This window comes from Lethenteron reissneri, chromosome 23 (assembly GCF_015708825.2).
Source record: "Lethenteron reissneri isolate LAM-NWPU_2019-01 chromosome 23, ASM1570882v1, whole genome shotgun sequence".
In the NCBI taxonomy this organism is placed as follows: Eukaryota; Metazoa; Chordata; class Hyperoartia; order Petromyzontiformes; family Petromyzontidae; genus Lethenteron; species Lethenteron reissneri.
Genome location: NC_083801.1, coordinates 13946586 through 13965729, shown reverse-complemented (window position 1 = coordinate 13965729; position 19144 = coordinate 13946586). Strand labels below are relative to the sequence as shown.

The window sequence follows — 19144 nt, the reverse complement described above, 5'->3', positions numbered from 1 at the left end:
TAAGTCGACTCAAGTTCTAGCTCGTTTGGCGAGTATGTGCAACTGTCCTAATTGTTTCGTGCATCTGGTGGGTTCTATGAACGCGAAAAAGGAACTTGCTCGTTTCCTGTGGTCCAAGTTGACCTTTTGTTACCACATCCTTCATGGTCACAGTTCTCCAAGCATCACACCTTATTACAGTAGACATTACACCGTGCTCGTTAAGCACTCTACGTGTTTAACTTACAAAAGTATAAGGTGGAAACGAATGAAAAAACAAATAGAGTCGTTGTGTTATACCTTACAGTGGTTGGGTTTGTAGTAAAGCACACTGACAACTGCACCCATCACATAATGTTTTGTTTTAATAGGTCACACAATACAGGAGTCGAGCAGTAACCGATGCATTCCACCTCCCAAATTATGGTTGTAATCATCATCACACAATCACCAATAATATATGAAGCGTGCAATATATTTAACAAAAAAATTATTTTATATACATTTCTATATTCATTATATAAACCCCAACTTTAGGAAAAAAACAAATACAGTTTGATCAATAGAATTCCATACTGATTGAAAAAGAAAATGTTGAGCACTGATTAAACTCCGTTTGAAGAACAAACTTGTACGCACAAGCTAATGTGATTTCAAAATCCATAACCTATTGTAACTTGAATGTGACAGAGTATTTGAGAGATAGTGTTAGATGGAGGTGATATTATTAACGATAATTTCATAGCACGTTTAAATCAAGAAAAGTGGTATACATTTAGAGTAAGAGCTCAAGCCTAGTCAATTAACCAATCGGTCAGAAGTTGTTAACATGCAGAGGATTTTAAGCGAATTGAAACCTGATTTGGCAATGCAGGTGGGTACCACCATGTCTGCTCTCTCAATTGCCACAAATGTAACAGGAGCATATAATTTGCATATGTTGTATATACTCTTATAGGTAACTGATTCTTACATTAAACTAATTTTGTGATTCTGTATTGCATTAGCAATGATGCACAAGTATACAAATAAAAAAGCAGCACTCATAAAGAAAAAAAGCACTGCATAAAAAAATAGAAAGTATATAATAGGCAACGTGTTGAGGAATGGAGCTTCTGCACAGCACGGAGAGAGAGGCCAGAAAGGTTGAGTCTAACTCGCCAGAAACTACGGCCTACCTTTCTGGCCTAGTGCTCTGAACAATGGCCATTACACGAAATGTCACCCATTACAGTTTTTACTTTTCCTTTTCAAGGCAGTGTTACTCACGAGTGTGTTGGGGGTTTTTTACCCTTACATGCACGATTCATGTTACACGAGTGGTACAATTCATTTTAATCAATGAAGCCACGCATGTATGACTAGTAATCATGAACAATCCAGAAAGTGTTTTCAAACATTGAGTTATATGTCCTGTCAACTACTGATAGGGTTTCTCACAATCTACCAAAGTGTACATTTACACGTTTACCAACCAACAAACATATGCGATAAAAGTTTTACCCAATTAACATTTGTATAATGTACTGGGAAGTAATGTAAAGATTGAGTGGAAAACTACGATTTAATGAAACCACATTCAATATATTTAACAATTTACCGTATGCAGTATAGTTCTGTAGAATAAGAGCCCAACAGCCAAAACTAAAACATTTTACTAAATCTACATTAGGAATGTATGGCATCCAGAAAAAAGCTAAAATTACTAAAATACCACATAGGCCCTGGTTTAACTCACATAGCATTCTGGGTGAGTACAACATTTAGTGCTCCTTGAAAGTAATCCTTTAGGTAATAAACCTGTCATTTGTTCGTGTGATTGCACGTGTGCACGTACTTCGAAATGGGTAAAACGTGTAAAGGACTTTGAGCTCATACATTTTTGGAGGAAACACATGTGTCATGACAGGATTCAGCCTACGGTGTGATTGGACTAGTGGCCACGGGAGATAATGACAGGGGAGTCAGCTGAAAGTGTGAATGGACTAGTGGCCACGGGAGGTAATGGCAACGGGAGTCAGCCGACAGTGCGAATGGACTAGTGGCCACAGGAGGTAATGACAGGGGAGTCAGCCTGCAGTGTGAATGGACTAGTGGCCACGGGAGGTAATGACAGGGGAGTCAGCCTGCAGTCCGAATGGACTAGTGGCCACAGGAGGTAATGGCAGGGGAGTCAGCTTGCAGTACGAAGGGACTGGTGGCTACGGGAATGATTGAGAATAGCAGCGTGGCCAGGTGACGGAAGAGGACGGTAGAGTCTGCTGGTAGAACGAGCGTCTAGAACCAGTGAGAAGGTTCAGGAATGGGGGCGTGTCCTCGGACCGTATATAAGGGAGATGCGACGGAGACTCATGTTCACGTGAACGTATCTTCAATAAAAGAAACCATCTCAAGAAAGTGTGTTAAGTCGTCTTTACACGTGTACTAATTAAGTGTGATTAATGCACAATTTAAATGTTACCTAACTACTGTACATTTTTACTTATAGCTTGTCTAAACACGTTAATTTAATGTCTCTACTGTATTTAAATGCGTGCACATTATTTAAGATCTTCAATATACCGAATTAGAAAATAGTTTCACAGGGTATATCAATGAAACTGCACATAACCTGCTTACAAGATGATACAGCATTTTTTAAATCAAATTATCTTTGCACAGATTATATATGTTATTGTATCTGGGCGTCATTGATGATAATACCCCATATATGTAATTATGTATTGTGAGTGATTATGAATCGCAACTAATGCTGTGGCAAAGTTCAGCGACAATAAGCAGGCATATTGGAAAAGCTCTCAAACGTTATCCTTCAGTGTGACATAAAACATAGGATATGCCTGGTGAGAGTTAAACACCACAAAAACTTGGGGATTTCTGAGGTTATCCACAGTGCTGTCATGCAAATGTGTTGGATCTGATTGTTGAATAGGTGGTGGGGCTAGCATGCCTTGCTGTCCAAGGCAGTGCTTGCCCGTCATCACTCTTGCCACCACCACAGCATCAGCCTTCCTCGCACCGCCATCAGCACCATGCGTCAGTGCTGTGTGCACATCTGTGTAGAAATAAATCCCTCTTCCGTATCGGTGCCCTAGTAGGGAATAACCATACATTTCGCTTTTAAACTTAGATGTTTTCATACACACGCACAGTCATATAGAAAGCGTATATTTGTATAACTTTCACAATCATCACAAGAAAGTGCATTGTTTATATTAACATTCATAAATGCAACCAACCATCCACACTCACCATTTATTCCAGGACGTGCTCTCTTGAAGCCATTTTTCTCTACGCTCTTGCTATCATTCTCATTGATGCCTTGGAACAAGATTCTGCATGTAACGGGATTTCCATCACGCTGCGATATCCAAGTATGTCTGTCCCCAAATTTGTTTTCAAGATCTTTGTTGTCAAGAGGCACCACCTTTACATAAATATACATACATGTGATATATAAAGTGTGGGTTTTTTGTAAATGCCAATATCAAATTAAATAATACTATGAATTTAAACAGTTATAATGTAATAGCGTAGCCATATGTTAATATTTGTTTATTGTGACAGTATATACATTACACATCAAATTTGATCTTTTAACAATTAGACACAAAGAATGAATTAAATAGTGTGCAGGTATTGTACGTTCCATTAAAATATAAATCTGCAAAACTGAAACAAATGTCAGAAGATGCAGCTGCGATGTAAAATTGATGCTGGAAAATCAAAGTGTGCTGATATAAGTGCATTCATAGTATGGACATATTGTAAAACAAAAACGAAAACACTGTATCGCTCATGAAGTTAATGTGTATATTTTTTCAGATATTTGCTTTCTCACCAACATTTAAACAGCACACCTCTATAAAAAGTACTTCAACTGACCGGTAATCCATGACTAGTACCCATAACACATCACAGTTAACATAATTTACATATTTAATTCATTTATCTAATTTTTAGGCATTGATATAGGAATTATAATCCATTTGGAGCTCTTGAGAACAGTGCATCACCCTGTTTCTGAGATCTCTTCGAGTGACTTCTTATTTACACTAGAGGCCAAACTTTTCGACTCTACCTACTCCAAAGACATTTGAATTTTAAATTTTGAGAGTTAGAATCCAACCAATTAAGGGAAAATACATTCCATGTGATTTTTTTGTGTCGTCATGGGTGAAAGGGCTGAGACCACCGGCTTACTATACTTGTGAACCAAGTTTAATTAAATGCTACCTGAACTGCAACCCATCTCAGCAGCACCAATGCAGCACTCTCACCTCTGATCCACCCTGCTACATCACAAGGATCACATTTTTGAATTCCACTGTTTTTTTTACTTTACATACTCAGGAATTTCATTTTAATCATCAAACTTTTGTTGATATCACATTGTTCTTTAATTGTCCAATACATTATTCTATGAAGTGGATAGATTTTTTTTGTACAGTATACAATACTCATAAATTGTACCAAAAAAGTTGTTGCTTTAACCAGTATTGTGCACAATCACCAGTGTACATGTCACTTATGATAATTATCATTGTGTATTTGGTACAGTATTAGTTGCAATTGAACATAACTTTGGTAAACTGTGTCATGTAAAAGGGTACCTGTGAAATTGATGTAATATTTAAGGTGGAGTGTTTCAAAGCATGTTCGAACACCCTATACTCTCTTGGATTAAGGGACAATGCTTTTAGTTCTTTTGCTTCTATTTCTTCATCACAACCCATATTAGAGAAGATAAATTCTTGACCTGTAATAAATAATACAAATACACTTTACATTTTGGAATGTAAGAATACAATATGACATTTTAAAATTACTGTAATTTAGATTTTCTAGTTTTTTTTAATTTACAATTTCAGTCACGTATTTTTAATGAGTACAATGATTTACATTATTTACACTACCACTGCAGCCTTGAAACTTTCAAGATGAACAGAACTCCTTAAAATATTTTGACTGATTTTATCAGTAAAATGTAACATTTATAGATTACAATACTGGAATATCGCTTAGATCGTTCAGGATGTGTTCTTGGTAAATGGAGCACGAAACGAAACAGGGCTACAGGAGGTCGGTCACTGTCACATTGTTCCAATAGAGATGCGATATTTCAGGGCTTCATTGGGATATCAGTAATAGCCTTAATAATGATACTGTACACATGATAAATGTATTAAGGCATTTTGTAAATAAAAAATGTAACGTTTAATGAAAATTACATTAAAACATACGATAAGTTACGGACTCAAATGCATTTGGTCGGCGCTTGCGTAACATCAACTCGTCTCCCTAACGTTTCGTAGGAAGCTACACTAACCAAGGGGATTACTCGATCCATAGATCACAAATTAATTGATGCAATGATTAACCCTCGATGAATCGATACTCTAACGTGGCTGTCGGATCGACTATGAGCACAATCGATAGAATACGCACCACGATTTAGGCTCAGCTTAAGCCCATATATAGGCAACGCCACACTTACTTCCAGATATGGGCTGATCCGCACATATATTTAAGCATTCAAGTTAAACATTGTTGTAAGAGGCAGCGCTATAAGAGGTATGTCTGTATTGTAAAACATTTTATGTACAATAATTATTTACAAAGCATATGGCCACCTCTTGAGGAGGACATAGCACCGTGAGCCCCACCAAATGAAGACGGTTCCTGGTTTCCGCTGTGTTCACCGTTTGGGGAGAACATGCCTCCGGTAGCTCCACCAGATGTAAAAGGTGACAGACTTGTGCTGAAGTCACCATTTGGGGAGGGCATTTCACCAGTAGCTCCACCAGATGAAAAAGGTGCCTGACTTGTGCTGAATGCACCAATTGGGGAGGCAATTCCACCGGTAGCTCCACCAGATGAAAAAGGTGCCTGACTTGTGCTCAATGCACCAATTGGGGAGGCCATTCCACCGGTAGCTCCACCAGATGAAAAAGGTGCCTGACTTGTGCTCAATGCACCGAATTGGGGGGGCATGCCACCGGTAGCTCCACCAGAATGAGGAGGTTGCTGAATTGCATTCACACTTGCTTGTATCACAGGCTGTGTGACAATTGCACCTTTATGAGAGAGACGTTACGCAAAAAGACATAATTAACAGTCAACAATTTATAACGTTTATATACATATGTTACGAATCAGACACATTTTCAATAAATGCTGTACTTATGGATTAATACTGTGGTTGTCACTAGATCCATAGCAATGGAATCATAGGATTGGAAATATTCCATCGGGCCAAGTTATCAGCACCTTGACTTCCAATTGACTTTGTAAAATACATTAAAGTGGTCATCCCAATTACTAAACCTCAGAATATAGATGTCTGCAATTGAATAAACATTGAATTTATGTACATAAATCCATACCAATATCCATCGAAACAAGATTAGCAATATATTTATGTTGATATTTGCCCGTGCATTGTTGTAAAAAATTATGGTTTATATATATTTTCTGTACATTTTTTGTTATTTCAATGCAAAAATACTGTATTAGGGTATTTGTGGTATATATCACAATTTAAAGGTAATCCATACACATGGATCACCTTGTGTATGGATCACTTTAGAGTATTTGGCTGCTATAAATTTCCACATGATAAGCCACTTCATTAAGCTTTCATTTGTAGCCAGGTCGCTTGTGGAAAAGAGATAGAAAGCTCAGTGGCCATTATATGGTACAATTTTTTTAAAGTTTAGTTTAGTTTTTATTTATATGTTCAAGTACAGTGAAAATTAAATAGCAATACAAATACATGATTTTACCTACCTGGTATTGCAGATTGCATGTTAAATTCTTCAAGCAAATTCTCAATTTTCACCTTTGCCTGAGCCACATCACTGGCATTACCAGCCATCTGTATCACTGTCACTGGACTTGAACCAATCTTCTTCTCAGCTCCTTTGTTAGAGAAACGCAAGATAAAAAAAAACACACAAAGCTGTTGAACTGCTGAATGTATAAAACTGCGATTGTAATATTTGGATGTGATGACGAAAAAAAATCTCAGGTAATATTTAAATTACGTTTAGTGTAGCCATTTATTTTAATGAATGAATGGTAACATATAAAGTAAAGGTTGTAGGACTGTGTAATCGATTTATATTAAATATCCACTCTGGGCATACGCACAATGGGTGAATTTGTATAATACTGTGCATTAGTGGCATACCGGTAATCCACTGCTTTGTAGGTAAGTTCTAGTGGATCATGTACAGATTTGTGTGAAAGTCTTAAAAGTGATGGACTGTAAGGTGGCTAAGAGATGGTAGTCCAGCAAATAGATTTGTGAACCATTTGGGTATTATCCACACGTATATGTACCGTAGGGTTTTTTCTCTGTTTTCCTCTCACTTCTTCATTTCTCACCCTGTCCTTTCCTTGATAAACCCACCATCCACCGCAACATCATCATCTCTGTGACTGACATAGCTTGGTCCTCCCTCTTTCTTGTGCCCCAGCACTCGGCCCCATACAACAACACCGGCCTCACCACCGTATTTTACTATACACTACACTATACACTACACTATGCACTACACTATAAACTACACTATACACTACACTATATACTACACTATACACTTTTCCCTTCAAGCAAACTGGGACCCTCGTATCACACACCACACCAGTCATCTCTAACCATTTCAGCCATCCAGCCCTTGTTCTTGTTCTCATCTCTCCTTCAAGTGATCCATCAGCACACATCGTTGCACCCAGGTACTTAAACTCGTTCGTCTTCATTAACTGGTCACTTCCAATTTGAAATCCTCCTTCTGCATTATTTCCACTGAAATTTGCCACCATAAACTCAGTCTTTGTCCGACTGATCCTCAACCCATTCCCTTCAATCTTTTGCACCCAGATCTTCAAATCATCTTCCACAACCCCTCTGCTTTCACCGCCTAGCACAAAGTCGTCTGCAAACAGCATACACCAGGGGGGCTCCCTTTGAATGTCTCATCAGTGTGTCCAGCACCAGGATGAACAGGAAGGGGCTCAGGGCGGAACCTTGCTTCACTCCCGCTTTGATTTGAAAGCTCTCAGATCGCACAGCTGCTTCGCACATGCATTTTCCCTGCCCCATTCACATATCCTGGATCAGCCAGACATATACCTCAAGAATACCTCTTCTTCTCATAGACCACCAGATGAGCTCTCTAGGCACCCTGTCGTACGCTTTCTCAAGACGAATAAACACCATATGCGGGTCCCGTTTCTTCTCTCTGAACTTCTCCATCAATACTCTCAGTGCCAAGATGGCATCCATTGTTGACCTTCCCTGTCCGAATCCAAACTGAGTCTCGCCAATATCCACCAGCTCCCTCAGTTTCAAAGTGTGACTCATCAATGCTATTCCTCTGAAGTTCCCACCCTCTTATATATCACCTTTCCATTTACAGATGGGAAGCAATATACTCTTCTCTCCGCGCATCCGGCATTTTCTTCTCCATACAGATTTTCCCAAACAGCTCCATCAGTATTTCAACACCCCTTTATCCCATTAATGTAAACACATCTGGCCCCACTGCCTTTTGATGTTTCATGCTCCCCAGAGCCTCCACTACCTCTTCTCTGGTTATAGTCAATCTATCAACTGCTAACTGCAAAGTGTTAACAACTCCACCTCCTCAAACATGGGGTGACGTTCATCTACACTAGTGCCAGGAGCACACATTCCATAGAGGAGAAGTCTTCTTATGCGCATCCATATTACCCATGATATTGATTCGCCACATTGCCGGCGATAAGAGGGGCTTCTGTGTCTCGTTAGTGGAGGCGAGTCCTTTCACAGACATTATTGCTGACATGCCACAAAATAGTACTACTACCACAGTAAGCTTATCAACCTGAGGAATCATGTGGAAAAAAATGCGTAACAAGATGTTTAACTTACCAAGTGTAGGTAACAGAGAGGTTTTATTTCCATGCATATTCTCGATGTTGTCCTTTTCCATTGTGAAATTCTTTTGGAATTCCTTATGAAAATACAATATAAATATACAATGTTTCCATGAAAAACTATTAAACATTAGCCGAGTGCAGTATTTTATCCACAAGGCTAGTTGTTTGATTGTGACAAATCTCTATAGAAAGTTAAACATGAATGCATGTACAGTACACAATGTCACAATTATAGGTTAATCAACTTTGAACATCACAGCATAATCAAATTCAAGAATTGTGACTCAAACTAAAGTATATTTTTAATAAAACACAGAATTTTTATTTATGTGTAACTGTCTTTTGCAAATGCAAGTTGTGACAGATTAATACTGTACATTTTTATATAACTTGTAGGAATTAAATAACATATTCTTTGGGTCTTTCGGTGGATAGGTTCTTTGAACATAGATAGGTTATTTGAACCTATCTACGTGACTTTACCGAAAGACCCAAAGAATATGAATTCCTGCAGTCATGAAAGCTTTAAGTCAAGATTTAATTAAATAACATCTCTCGTATGTCGTACTTACTTTGATTGTTTCATAATCTTTAGGATAGAGTACAAACCTAACATTTTTCAAACTGCTGTTAGGGTAGTCCTTGAAATGGGCAATAACAGATTTGATCATTGTGGCTGCCACCATTTTTATAGGATGCTGTAATGTTCCAGCTCCAAGGGCTGGGAAAGAGATAGATTTTTGTTGCTTGTCTTGTGCCGTCTTCAAACATGTTTTAACAATGTCCTTCAGAATCTGTTGGTTATTGAATAAGCCAGGCATTAATAGAAGCACATCTACAGTCTTGAGAAGTTGTATAAGAAAAAATTATCCCAAGACAGTGTTTTTGAGAAGTCAAAGTTTAATAGTTGTGGTGCCTTAATGTACACCAAAATGTTTATACATTTGTAGAAATGACAGTCAAACTGTTATCCTCTTGTTAGCCATTCTTTTTATTATCCGAGGCCCCAGATCAACCTATTTAAGTTGTACTGTTTGTGCTTACCCACAGATAAAAGAAACCAAGAAGTTGTGGCAAATTCATCCTATCAGCCAAAGTTACTCACTCGGAATCGTGTAGATAAAAGGGGTCTCTGGGCACGAATAAATGCGAATGGGACCACCAGTAGCACCCCCAACATCGCTACATATAAGAAGAATTTAATTGTAATGTCTAGTATATCACATTTTGTTAATTTCATTTTTGAGTTCCAATAGTTAAATCAGTTTAATGACAAAACCATGAGGTTGAAGTTGGCATCTTATTCGCAACCATAATTGAAGTAGCTGAGGATTTCCATCATAAGATGATCTTGGGCCACTCGTGGCAAAGCATACATCTGTAGTGTCAACAGAGTCGTATAGCCTAGCCTAGACACAACCCTGAACGTGTTACACTGACAGCGTCGACCGAGAAAGCCAACAACTATCTGGCCACGCAATTATCGAGTGAAGACGGCAGCGATGAAGGTGGCGAAGACAACGAGATGAGTCCACTTCCCAGAACCGGCAGCCATGAGCTCTCGCTCTCTGCTGCTTTTTTCCTACTCAGCGCGGCCTGGCTCCACCCTGGCCGCGCCTCCCTTCTCGAACCCACTAGCAGGTTCCAGGGGCTTCCAGACGGGGTCTCTGTGACCCTTGCCCCAGTTCCTCAGCCCTGCTGACACACCCTCGTGTAAGTGCTCCCCGGCGTGTGTACGGCTCGTCCACCGCAGTTGCCGTTGTTGGACAACAGACGGCGCTATTACACGACACATCTATAGAGGGACGACCCCTCTACAAGCGCCAATAGAATTTTGTCCGTCTCAACACGGATGTCAATGTCAAAACGGGTGCCAAACTTGGCACGTATTCCCTAATATTATGTTCCGGCAAGCATCTTAGTTGCAGCCCAAATTAATACGTAGCTGGGCATATGAATGATAAAATGGTCTTACCCAACCAATCTGAAAGCACACATCTGTAGAGGGGACACCCCTCTACAGATGTGTGCTTTCAGATTGGTAGAGGGGACACCCCTCTACAAATACTAATCGAATTTTGCACGACCTAACGTGGATTTCAGTGTCAAAACGTGTGCTTGGCACATGTGTAGTGACATAGCGCCGACTTCTGTCCAGCAGCGGCAACTGCAGTGGACAGTTAGCTCACACGCCGTTGGGAAGGCGGAGAAACTGAGGCAAGGGTCACGGAAGACCTCATCTGGAAGCCTCTGGAACCCGCTAGTGGATTCGAGAAGGGAGGCGAGGCCAGGTTAGAGCCAGGCCGCGCCGAGTAGGATAAAAGCAGCGGAGAGCGAGAGTAGACTCGTCTCGTCGTCGCTTTCGTCTTCGCCGCCTTTGTCGCTGTCGCCTTCACTCGATATTTGCGCGGCCGGATAGTTGTTGGCTGTCTCTGTCGACGCCATCAGTGTAACGTGGTTAGAGTTGTGTCTAGGCTGGGCTGTACAACATCGAGAAGGAACGAGGCAAACCTGTTGAACCTAAAGAGTGTCAATAAAGAAGGTGCCTCCTGCAACTACCTCGTCTCCGACTTGTGCTACACTACACATGCACCAAGGTGCATTGTTAAAATGTAATAAATCGATGCAGTATATCCATGGATAGAATGACCTTGGACCCCGAATCCCAAAGCATAATTCTACATAGGGGTGTCCCCTCTACGAGTACCAATCATTTGCCCTGGTCCAACGCAGATTTCAGTGTCAAAATCGGTACCAAATTTGGCACAGGCACTTAGGTGCATTGTTCAAAACTAATTCGTAGTTTGGGTATTTCAGTGGTAAGATGGCCTTGGGCCATTTATCTTAAAGAGTCAATTTACAGAGGGGTCCCCCTTCTATATTCTCGGCTAAACGCCAAGTTTGGCGACCGTTTTGATACAAGCACGTGTTTGACTGGGCGAAAAATCGATTGGCACGTGCAGAGGGCCACCCTCTGTATATTTATGCTTTGATATTAGTGGCCCAAGGGGCCGTCCATAAATGACGTCACGCACCTGGGGGGGGTCAGACATTTGTGACGATGTGTGACGTCACATCTAAATGCGCAACTTTAAATATAGACAAAACGTTCTACTTAATTAAATAGACTTTTAAATAAATGTTTTCTCCTACAACATCAGAGTGCAGCGGCACATTAAATATGCACTACAATGACAATAGTTTCAAGCGATTTGAAGCACATTTTATGTTGGGGGGGAGGGGGCAGAGCTTTGTGACGTCATATTTGAGGGGGGGGTCTGACTTTTTGTGACGCCGTGTGACGATGGGGGGGGGGGGGGAGGTCAAAAATCGTCCAAAATCGCGTGACGTCATTTATGGACGGCCCCCAAGGCCAATTTACCATTAAGATACCCAGCTAGTTATTCGATTTGGGCTGCGAATACGACGTTGGCGAATAAGACGCCAACATCAGTCTCGTGGAAATACTTGTTAAATGTAGGTTATGAAAAAAGTTTTTTTTTTATATCAATGTTGATACAAATATACAAATACAGAGGATACCGTGGTATGTTTACTCACCAGTTGTGCACGATACTCTTGCTCCTTAGTAATTATTTCCTTATTATATACCATCACGTGGTAGACAAACGTGCATCCCAAGTTGCAGCCGGTGGTAACTATACTACTTCCTTCTTGAAGTAAATATCCTCCCATTTGTTGAGTCAGCTGTTTTTGTAAATCAGGCCCAGCCTTGCTTAACAATGCGATCGACACGGCACCCCGTTTCAACTCTCCCTTTTCGCCTGTAGAATTCACAATGACGTTTGTCTAAAACAAATGGGGAAAATGTGTCCGTAAGCATGACTAAAATACAATATTTCTTTGAAAACCATGAGCATTTTCTATGTACGAAATTTCTCTTGTGAATACGGTAACAGCATACGACATACTATACAGGTAGTCCCCGACTTACGATGGTCCGACTTACGATATTTCGACCTTACGATATCGATATGACAAAATTGTTAAATATTTTACATTTCGCTCGGCAGGCAAACGCAGCATCGTACGTTGGGACGCTGCCGGGATGTTACTGAACGCATCTCACGCCTTGTGTGATGATGCCTCTCACTCTCACAAGCGGTCGACGGAATTAAGTTGTCTCGGTGTTAGCGCGTGTATTTGTTTCCGTGTTTTTGTGTTTCAGAATCTTGGTGAGTGCAGTACAATATGATACGTTACGATACGTTCAATGCATGTATGATACGTAGCTTTAGCGATTTCATTTTAGGGTTACCACGATACGATACGTTAAATGCATGTTAAAAGTTTTTTTTTATATAGCAGATAGGATTGTTTCCTGAAAAAAAACTTTCTTTGAAATTGCAGTTCATATAGGTAGGCTAATAATTTACCTTGTTTTTTACTTTAAATTGTACTGTGCAATACAGTATTGTAATTAATAAATACATACAGTATATAGTTTATACAGTACGGTACTGTAAATTGCTCTGTTTTGCTAAATTACCACCATTCTTTAAGACTCCTGGGTAGGCTAGGCCATCTTCGACTTACGATATTTTCGACTTACGATGGGGTCGTCGTAACGCATCTCCATTGTAAGTCGGGGACTACCTGTATTTGTAAGAAACTGTATATGGACACAAATTACTGTAAGAAATAATCAAGTACTGTATCCCTTACCACATTACTATACATTTCAAGACAGTTTTTCTTTGAAATTCAATAAAGTATCACGTGCTAATGTCCTGCACAGTAACAGGTTAAACCACTCTACTGTATATCCTATAATTAACACTACATCCACGTGTTGGGTTACATCAGAATAACGGCAGTGCCTATGACCAAATCAGCCTGGATAGTCATTGGATTGACCAAGAACAACAGGTTATAAGCTGCGGACCTACGCAAATGACCCCCACGACCCGCAGTGTGGAGAACCCTTCTTCCAGAACTGCATTAACATGGCTGCACATGTTCACATGTATTCAGAAACACGTGCTGTACATGTACAATTATTAGCAATACAACTTCTCAACTGTAGTTCGAGATCATCAGTTCAACATTCAAATCAGGACTGTATAAGTCCACCGTCTGCCACGTGTTTTTTACTAAAAAGGTATTTTTTTAAATACTTTCCTATATATATATCTAATGCTGATTAATTGTATCAGTAAATATATTTTAAAATCAAGTTAATCTTTTAAAAAATTAAATAGATATGATTGTACAGCAATTTCCAGCGCCAGGGTTGTTCGACTATACTTCACCACGCTGGTCAATGTGGGTTGGTGAAGGGGGTGTTGAGGAATCGCCAGTTAAGATGACTCGCCACTGTGAGCTTTGGTCGGGAACTGAACTCAAGAGTGGTCAGGTTCATAGCGCAGTGTGCGCCACCACTCCATAATGGTTTAAACAGAACGGTAAATACCGTAGTCTGTGTGCCTTTGTTACGATATTATTGCGTATGACAATTAAACATGTTTACCTGCTCCTCCTCGAGTGAACCACGAACAAGAACGACTGATTGTCCTGTTGTGGTTGTGAATCGCATTAATGTTTCATTTACAGCGTCTGAGATCAACATTGACTTGAATTTATTAGTCGTCTTATTTAAAGAGTCTGCAATGCTCTTTGCAATCTTTCCTTCTTTGTCTACAACTCTAATGTCACGGACAGAGCGACCCTGATATTTTGTATCTTTGCAGAAGTTGACTATGGCAGTGACTATAATTTTAGCACATGCATCATCAAGAAATCCATATTGCTGTGCAAGAACTGTAGGAATGGCAATTGAGTTTAAGCCATGCAGATTGGCTTCTCTCAGGCTCAGTGTAATTATTGTTTCTAGAAGACGAGATTCCTCAATTCCAATTTGTGGATATACATATTTTGAGGGAGGACCCACAGCATGAATCATGATTTTACAAGGCAGGTGACCTGGACCAGTGATGAAACATGCTCCCTCCTTTAAACTCCGCTCGCGAAACACTTCATCAATTTGCCTCTGTACGTCTGAATCTCCAGTTTTGGGATAATCTTCGCTGCCTTTCAACTTTTTATTGGGTGCAGTTGTCACCATTGCATCAATGTGATGTTCAAAAACATCACCCTCGAACACAGACAGGATTCGGCCACCTGGCAGGACCACCCTGCATTGTATTCCAACGGGGTGTGCTTCTTTGCAGCTCTGAAATATTTCTATCTTGCTATTTTTGTCTTTTGCAATGTCTCCTTTATGTGCCTTCAACATTTTTAACTTATCAATTCCTTCCATAGAAATCTCGTGATGAGCAACATCCTTTAAAGCTGCAAAGACACTTTGTGTTGCAGAAATTATATTTTGTTTCCCTCCCAATACTGTCATCGTCATATTTGTTTTATCACTCTGAAATGTAACCCTTTCTTTTCTTGAGATGTCATCAGTTTGTATTTTTTCATCAATGTAGTCGAGGACGGTTGCAGACACAAATTGAATTGATGCCGGAGTTTGCTGTGGGGGGAAAAAATAGGCAACAATGTTCAATATACACAATACGCATTTTACAATACAGCACCATATTCATACTCATCATCTAACCAAACAACGACCGTCTATCGATCACGGTTTGCTCTTACATTGACCAATATCCTCATCTCAGATGACTGCAAGTCGTTACACATTGTATTGACGATGAGAGGAGTGCAATTAATATTTTATTCTGCCAAAAGCATAGAGTACGTGGATTTTTGTACAATGGTTAATAATGCATGCATGGGTACTTTAATAATACACATTCAATATAGGTATGCAGTGTTTGCCTATGGTATGTTATAATTGAAACACACGCTTATGCAGTAATTAGTAGCAGTGCTATTGCGAGACTTTACTTGTCCTGATGCGGCATGGCCAGAGGTGCCGTGAACTTCTGCGGGCACCCCCCATTGTGATGAAGTTGTCTCTGTGGCTTCACGCCTGGACAAGTGGTGGCCCAGGTACTCCTCGAGCCGAGTAACTCTCACGTTTCGCAGAAGCTCTTTGTCGTGCAACATGTAATCGCGTTCTTTTGGAGAATGGCAAACAGAAGACATTTGTTCATAATAAAGTTTTTTTTGGGTTAGATCGCGTAAGTATAAATGTGTCGTAACCCTCCACAGCCAGTCAGGTTTGTCACGTGAACAACGCGCTAGTTACTACTTCAGCCCACCGGTGTGTTGGAGTAAATCCACAACATTTACAATTTGAAGACGACGTTTCGCTGGTAATTACATCCAGCATCATCGAGCGATCTCTGAAATTATGCACACCGAGAAGGGCCTGCGGCTGATGGGCTGTGTAAGAAATACTTTTTTTATGTTTGTGGAGATAGATATGAAGGAGACATTGATTTTGTTTTTACAGTTTGCCCCAACTCCGTAGCTGATGCAGTCTGTTTCAGATGGAAACTGCTGATTTTGAAGGGCAACTTAGAATATGTTATTACGCGATACCACTTTTTGTCAGGAAAAGTACGAAAGTACAAGATGCGACGTTATACTTTCGAAACAATCAGGGGAGAAAATTCTGGATAATCCAAACATTTCATATCTGCGACGGATATTCGGATTTATAACAAAAAAATTGAATATCCCTACCAAGGCCATAGCCATGGAGTCAACATTGGGGGGGGGGGACGAATTTCCTGCCTAAAATATAAAAAAAATATCCAACACATAAGATGGACTTTTTATATATTTTTTACAATACTGTCTAATAATAGTGTATTGTATTACATTGCTGTTCTTTTACCCTTTTTTTCATTGTATGTAATGGCAGAGATTAGGGATTAATAAAATACAACCATAACCACAATCATATTAACAGAAATCTATTCTATAGCAATATATTGGGGAGGACATTTTGAGCATATAATTACGGCCTTGATTCCTACTGAATAGTAACGTAATGAGCATCAATTCATCAAAAACAAAGTTTGCACTTGTGGTAAAATTAGCATTCTCTTTTGAAGGCTACATTGCCTACGAATTATTACATATACAGTAATGTCTACCTTCTGTTATAAGCACAGTATTGAAGATGAATGTGGTGTGACTTCTGTGGCCTCTTTGGCCATACGCCATAATGTGTTTCGCTCTCCCATGTGTCCCTGCCCCTTTCATTTCACCTTGATCCATGACGTTCACTTATATATTTTAAAATAATGAAATTGGTGGTGTTTGTGCTTTAGCACCACTGCTACGGTCGACCTTTATGTCTTGCCATCGTCGGAAGTTGACGCAAAGAGCACTTTCCAGTACTATTAAACCAACTATTATACAGGTAGGAACAATGTTCCACACTGCCCACCAGGGATTATTTGTCTGTCTGTCGTGCATAAATATATATAATATAAACAGCTCTTTGATTGGTGGAGACCTACTGCCGGGTACGGAGAGGGGAGGTGCCTAAGGGAGGAGGGTCAGGGGAGGGGCCTAAGGAAAGGGGGAGTCAGGGGAGGGGCCTAAGGGAGGGGGGGTCAGGGGAGCGGCCTAAGGGAGGGGGGGAGTAAGGGGAGGGGCCTAAGCAAGGGGAGGGGCCGATAGTTAAGGGGGCTGGCTACCTGGCTGGCTGCCTGGCTTCCTCAAGTCAAGTTATCTTTTATACAGGTAGGAACAACAGGTTCCACACTGCCCACCAGGGATTATTTGTGTGTCTGTCGTGCACGAATGCGCTGTCCAACCAAGTTCCTACCTGCCCACTCCGAAGGAACGTGTTTTGAGCCGTTGATGATGCAAAGAGAAATGTGAACTATGCAGGCTCTTTTAGAAATCAATGGCATATGAAATGTTACCCGTGTTCAATTTGACGAATCGAAAAGTCACGTACATGCACGTATTTTACCTTGTGATCTTACAATGCCGTTTTTATATTCAGCAATGAGTGTAAACAGCCACTTTCGCATATAACTTAGGGATGTTTCCGGTTAATCCGAAAAATCGAACGTGGCCTCGACACGAAATTCCACGTGACCTTAAAGTGTGACGTCATAAGGAATGCAGCTACACGTCAGAATATTGAATTACACTGAAGAAATCCGATGAGCTGCAAAGCTCTTTTTTAGATGTCCAGTATTTTTTCAGACGCCTTGCGATTAAAACTTGTGAGCGTGAACACGTTTAATTATTGAATGTAAAATGATCCCCAAGCAAATCTTACATTTAAAATAAATCAAGCGGATTTTTTTTTAATCCAAAACTAATCTCGGGGTCATGTCCTGACCACACCAATTATGGTCGGGCGGACCCTTCCGGTGCAGCCAACTGCTTTAATTGAATATCAAGTCGGTAGGTATTTAAGGGGACTTTCGAAAAGTTGTCAACGTCATTTACCCAGCATTAGTGAAAGCACAAATTGTCCCCAAATCAGCATTATCTGCAGTAAAAGTGGCTATATTCCGACTTTTAGTTGCGAGCGAAACCCAAGTCGCTAAGCTTGAGCGACAAACGCCACGGTGGCGACACTTGAGACGCGACTTTTAAGCAAGAGACAGAGGGCGCAATTGTGTTCACGGTGCCACCAAAAGTTAAATCTTGAGACAACCGCATTGAGATAAAAGAACACAGGCTGTACAGAATACTACTGTAGTATTATAGTGCTGTAATACCAGATTGTAAATGTAAAGTAACTCACCTGCGCCGGATCTAAAGTGAACGAATATTATTCGTCGATTGAAATCTGACGATATGGAAGTGTTAATGTTTCGGCTTTGAAAAAACTGTGCTAATTTGTAAGCGAATTCACTATTTTGAGGTTCAACATGCAGCACCATCCCACACGTCGGGTCCCGAATGCCCATGGCTGCTGCAGCCATGATCGCCAACACTCATGCAGTCTAGACCACTCCCCTATATGCTGAACTTACAAATACTGTAAACCAATGGATGTGTCGATGTCTTTTACCAATCAGTAATTGCTACTTTCGACCCTGCACCTTAACGCCTGATTTAAACTTTCTAACAGTAACATCAGCTAGGCTACGCGATGTTGCCCATCTCGTTCGACGGTACACAAACACAATTAACCCAAGCGTCGTCTTGAAACGCACTCGAAACGAAACTCTCCAACTTCCCACTTCTGTTCCGGGACGCAATGACGAACTACAAATATAGCCGGTGCCACAAATAAGTTACAGCAATAGCACCTACCCTATCCAGAGGACAGATGGCGCTGCTATGCAAAATTTAGTCAATCCAACGTGGTTCCCTGCCTTATGCTCAA

At 40.4% G+C, this 19144-nt stretch overlaps 1 protein-coding gene across 3 annotated transcripts; it reads right to left on the bottom strand.

Annotated features, from left to right (window-relative positions):
• Positions 1–326: 326 nt before the first annotated feature.
• LOC133346044 (protein mono-ADP-ribosyltransferase PARP14-like) lies at positions 327–19012 on the bottom strand. Of its 3 annotated transcripts, none has more exons than XM_061557330.1 (11): positions 18557–19012; positions 15778–15950; positions 14396–15400; positions 12466–12714; positions 9477–9698; positions 8897–8978; positions 6769–6900; positions 5646–6056; positions 4593–4738; positions 3232–3406; positions 327–3070 (listed from the first exon to the last, which is right to left on the bottom strand). In XM_061557330.1, exons 1-11 carry the CDS (start codon positions 18735–18737, stop codon positions 2778–2780), a joined length of 3069 nt encoding a protein of 1022 aa, XP_061413314.1. In that variant the 5' UTR covers positions 18738–19012; the 3' UTR covers positions 327–2777. The 3 variants fall into 3 exon arrangements, with proteins under 3 accessions (XP_061413314.1, XP_061413315.1, XP_061413312.1); XM_061557331.1 differs by having other exon boundaries at positions 5682–6056; XM_061557328.1 differs by having other exon boundaries at positions 5613–6056; positions 18557–19011.
• Between the last annotated feature and the right edge of the window lie 132 nt (positions 19013–19144).

Excerpts from the sequence above, each read along its gene's own strand:
- LOC133346044 (XM_061557328.1), bottom strand. The coding sequence starts at position 18,737 with ATGGCTGCAGCAGCCATGGGCATTCGGGACCCGACGTGTGGGATGGTG. Across the intron at positions 12,715-14,395 it reads GTTCACTCGAGGAGGAGCAG|ACAAACGTCATTGTGAATTC; the intron begins GTAAACATGTTT and ends CATTTGTTTTAG. Across the intron at positions 9,699-12,465 it reads AAGAGTATCGTGCACAACTG|ATTCTGAAGGACATTGTTAA; the intron begins GTGAGTAAACAT and ends AATAACCAACAG.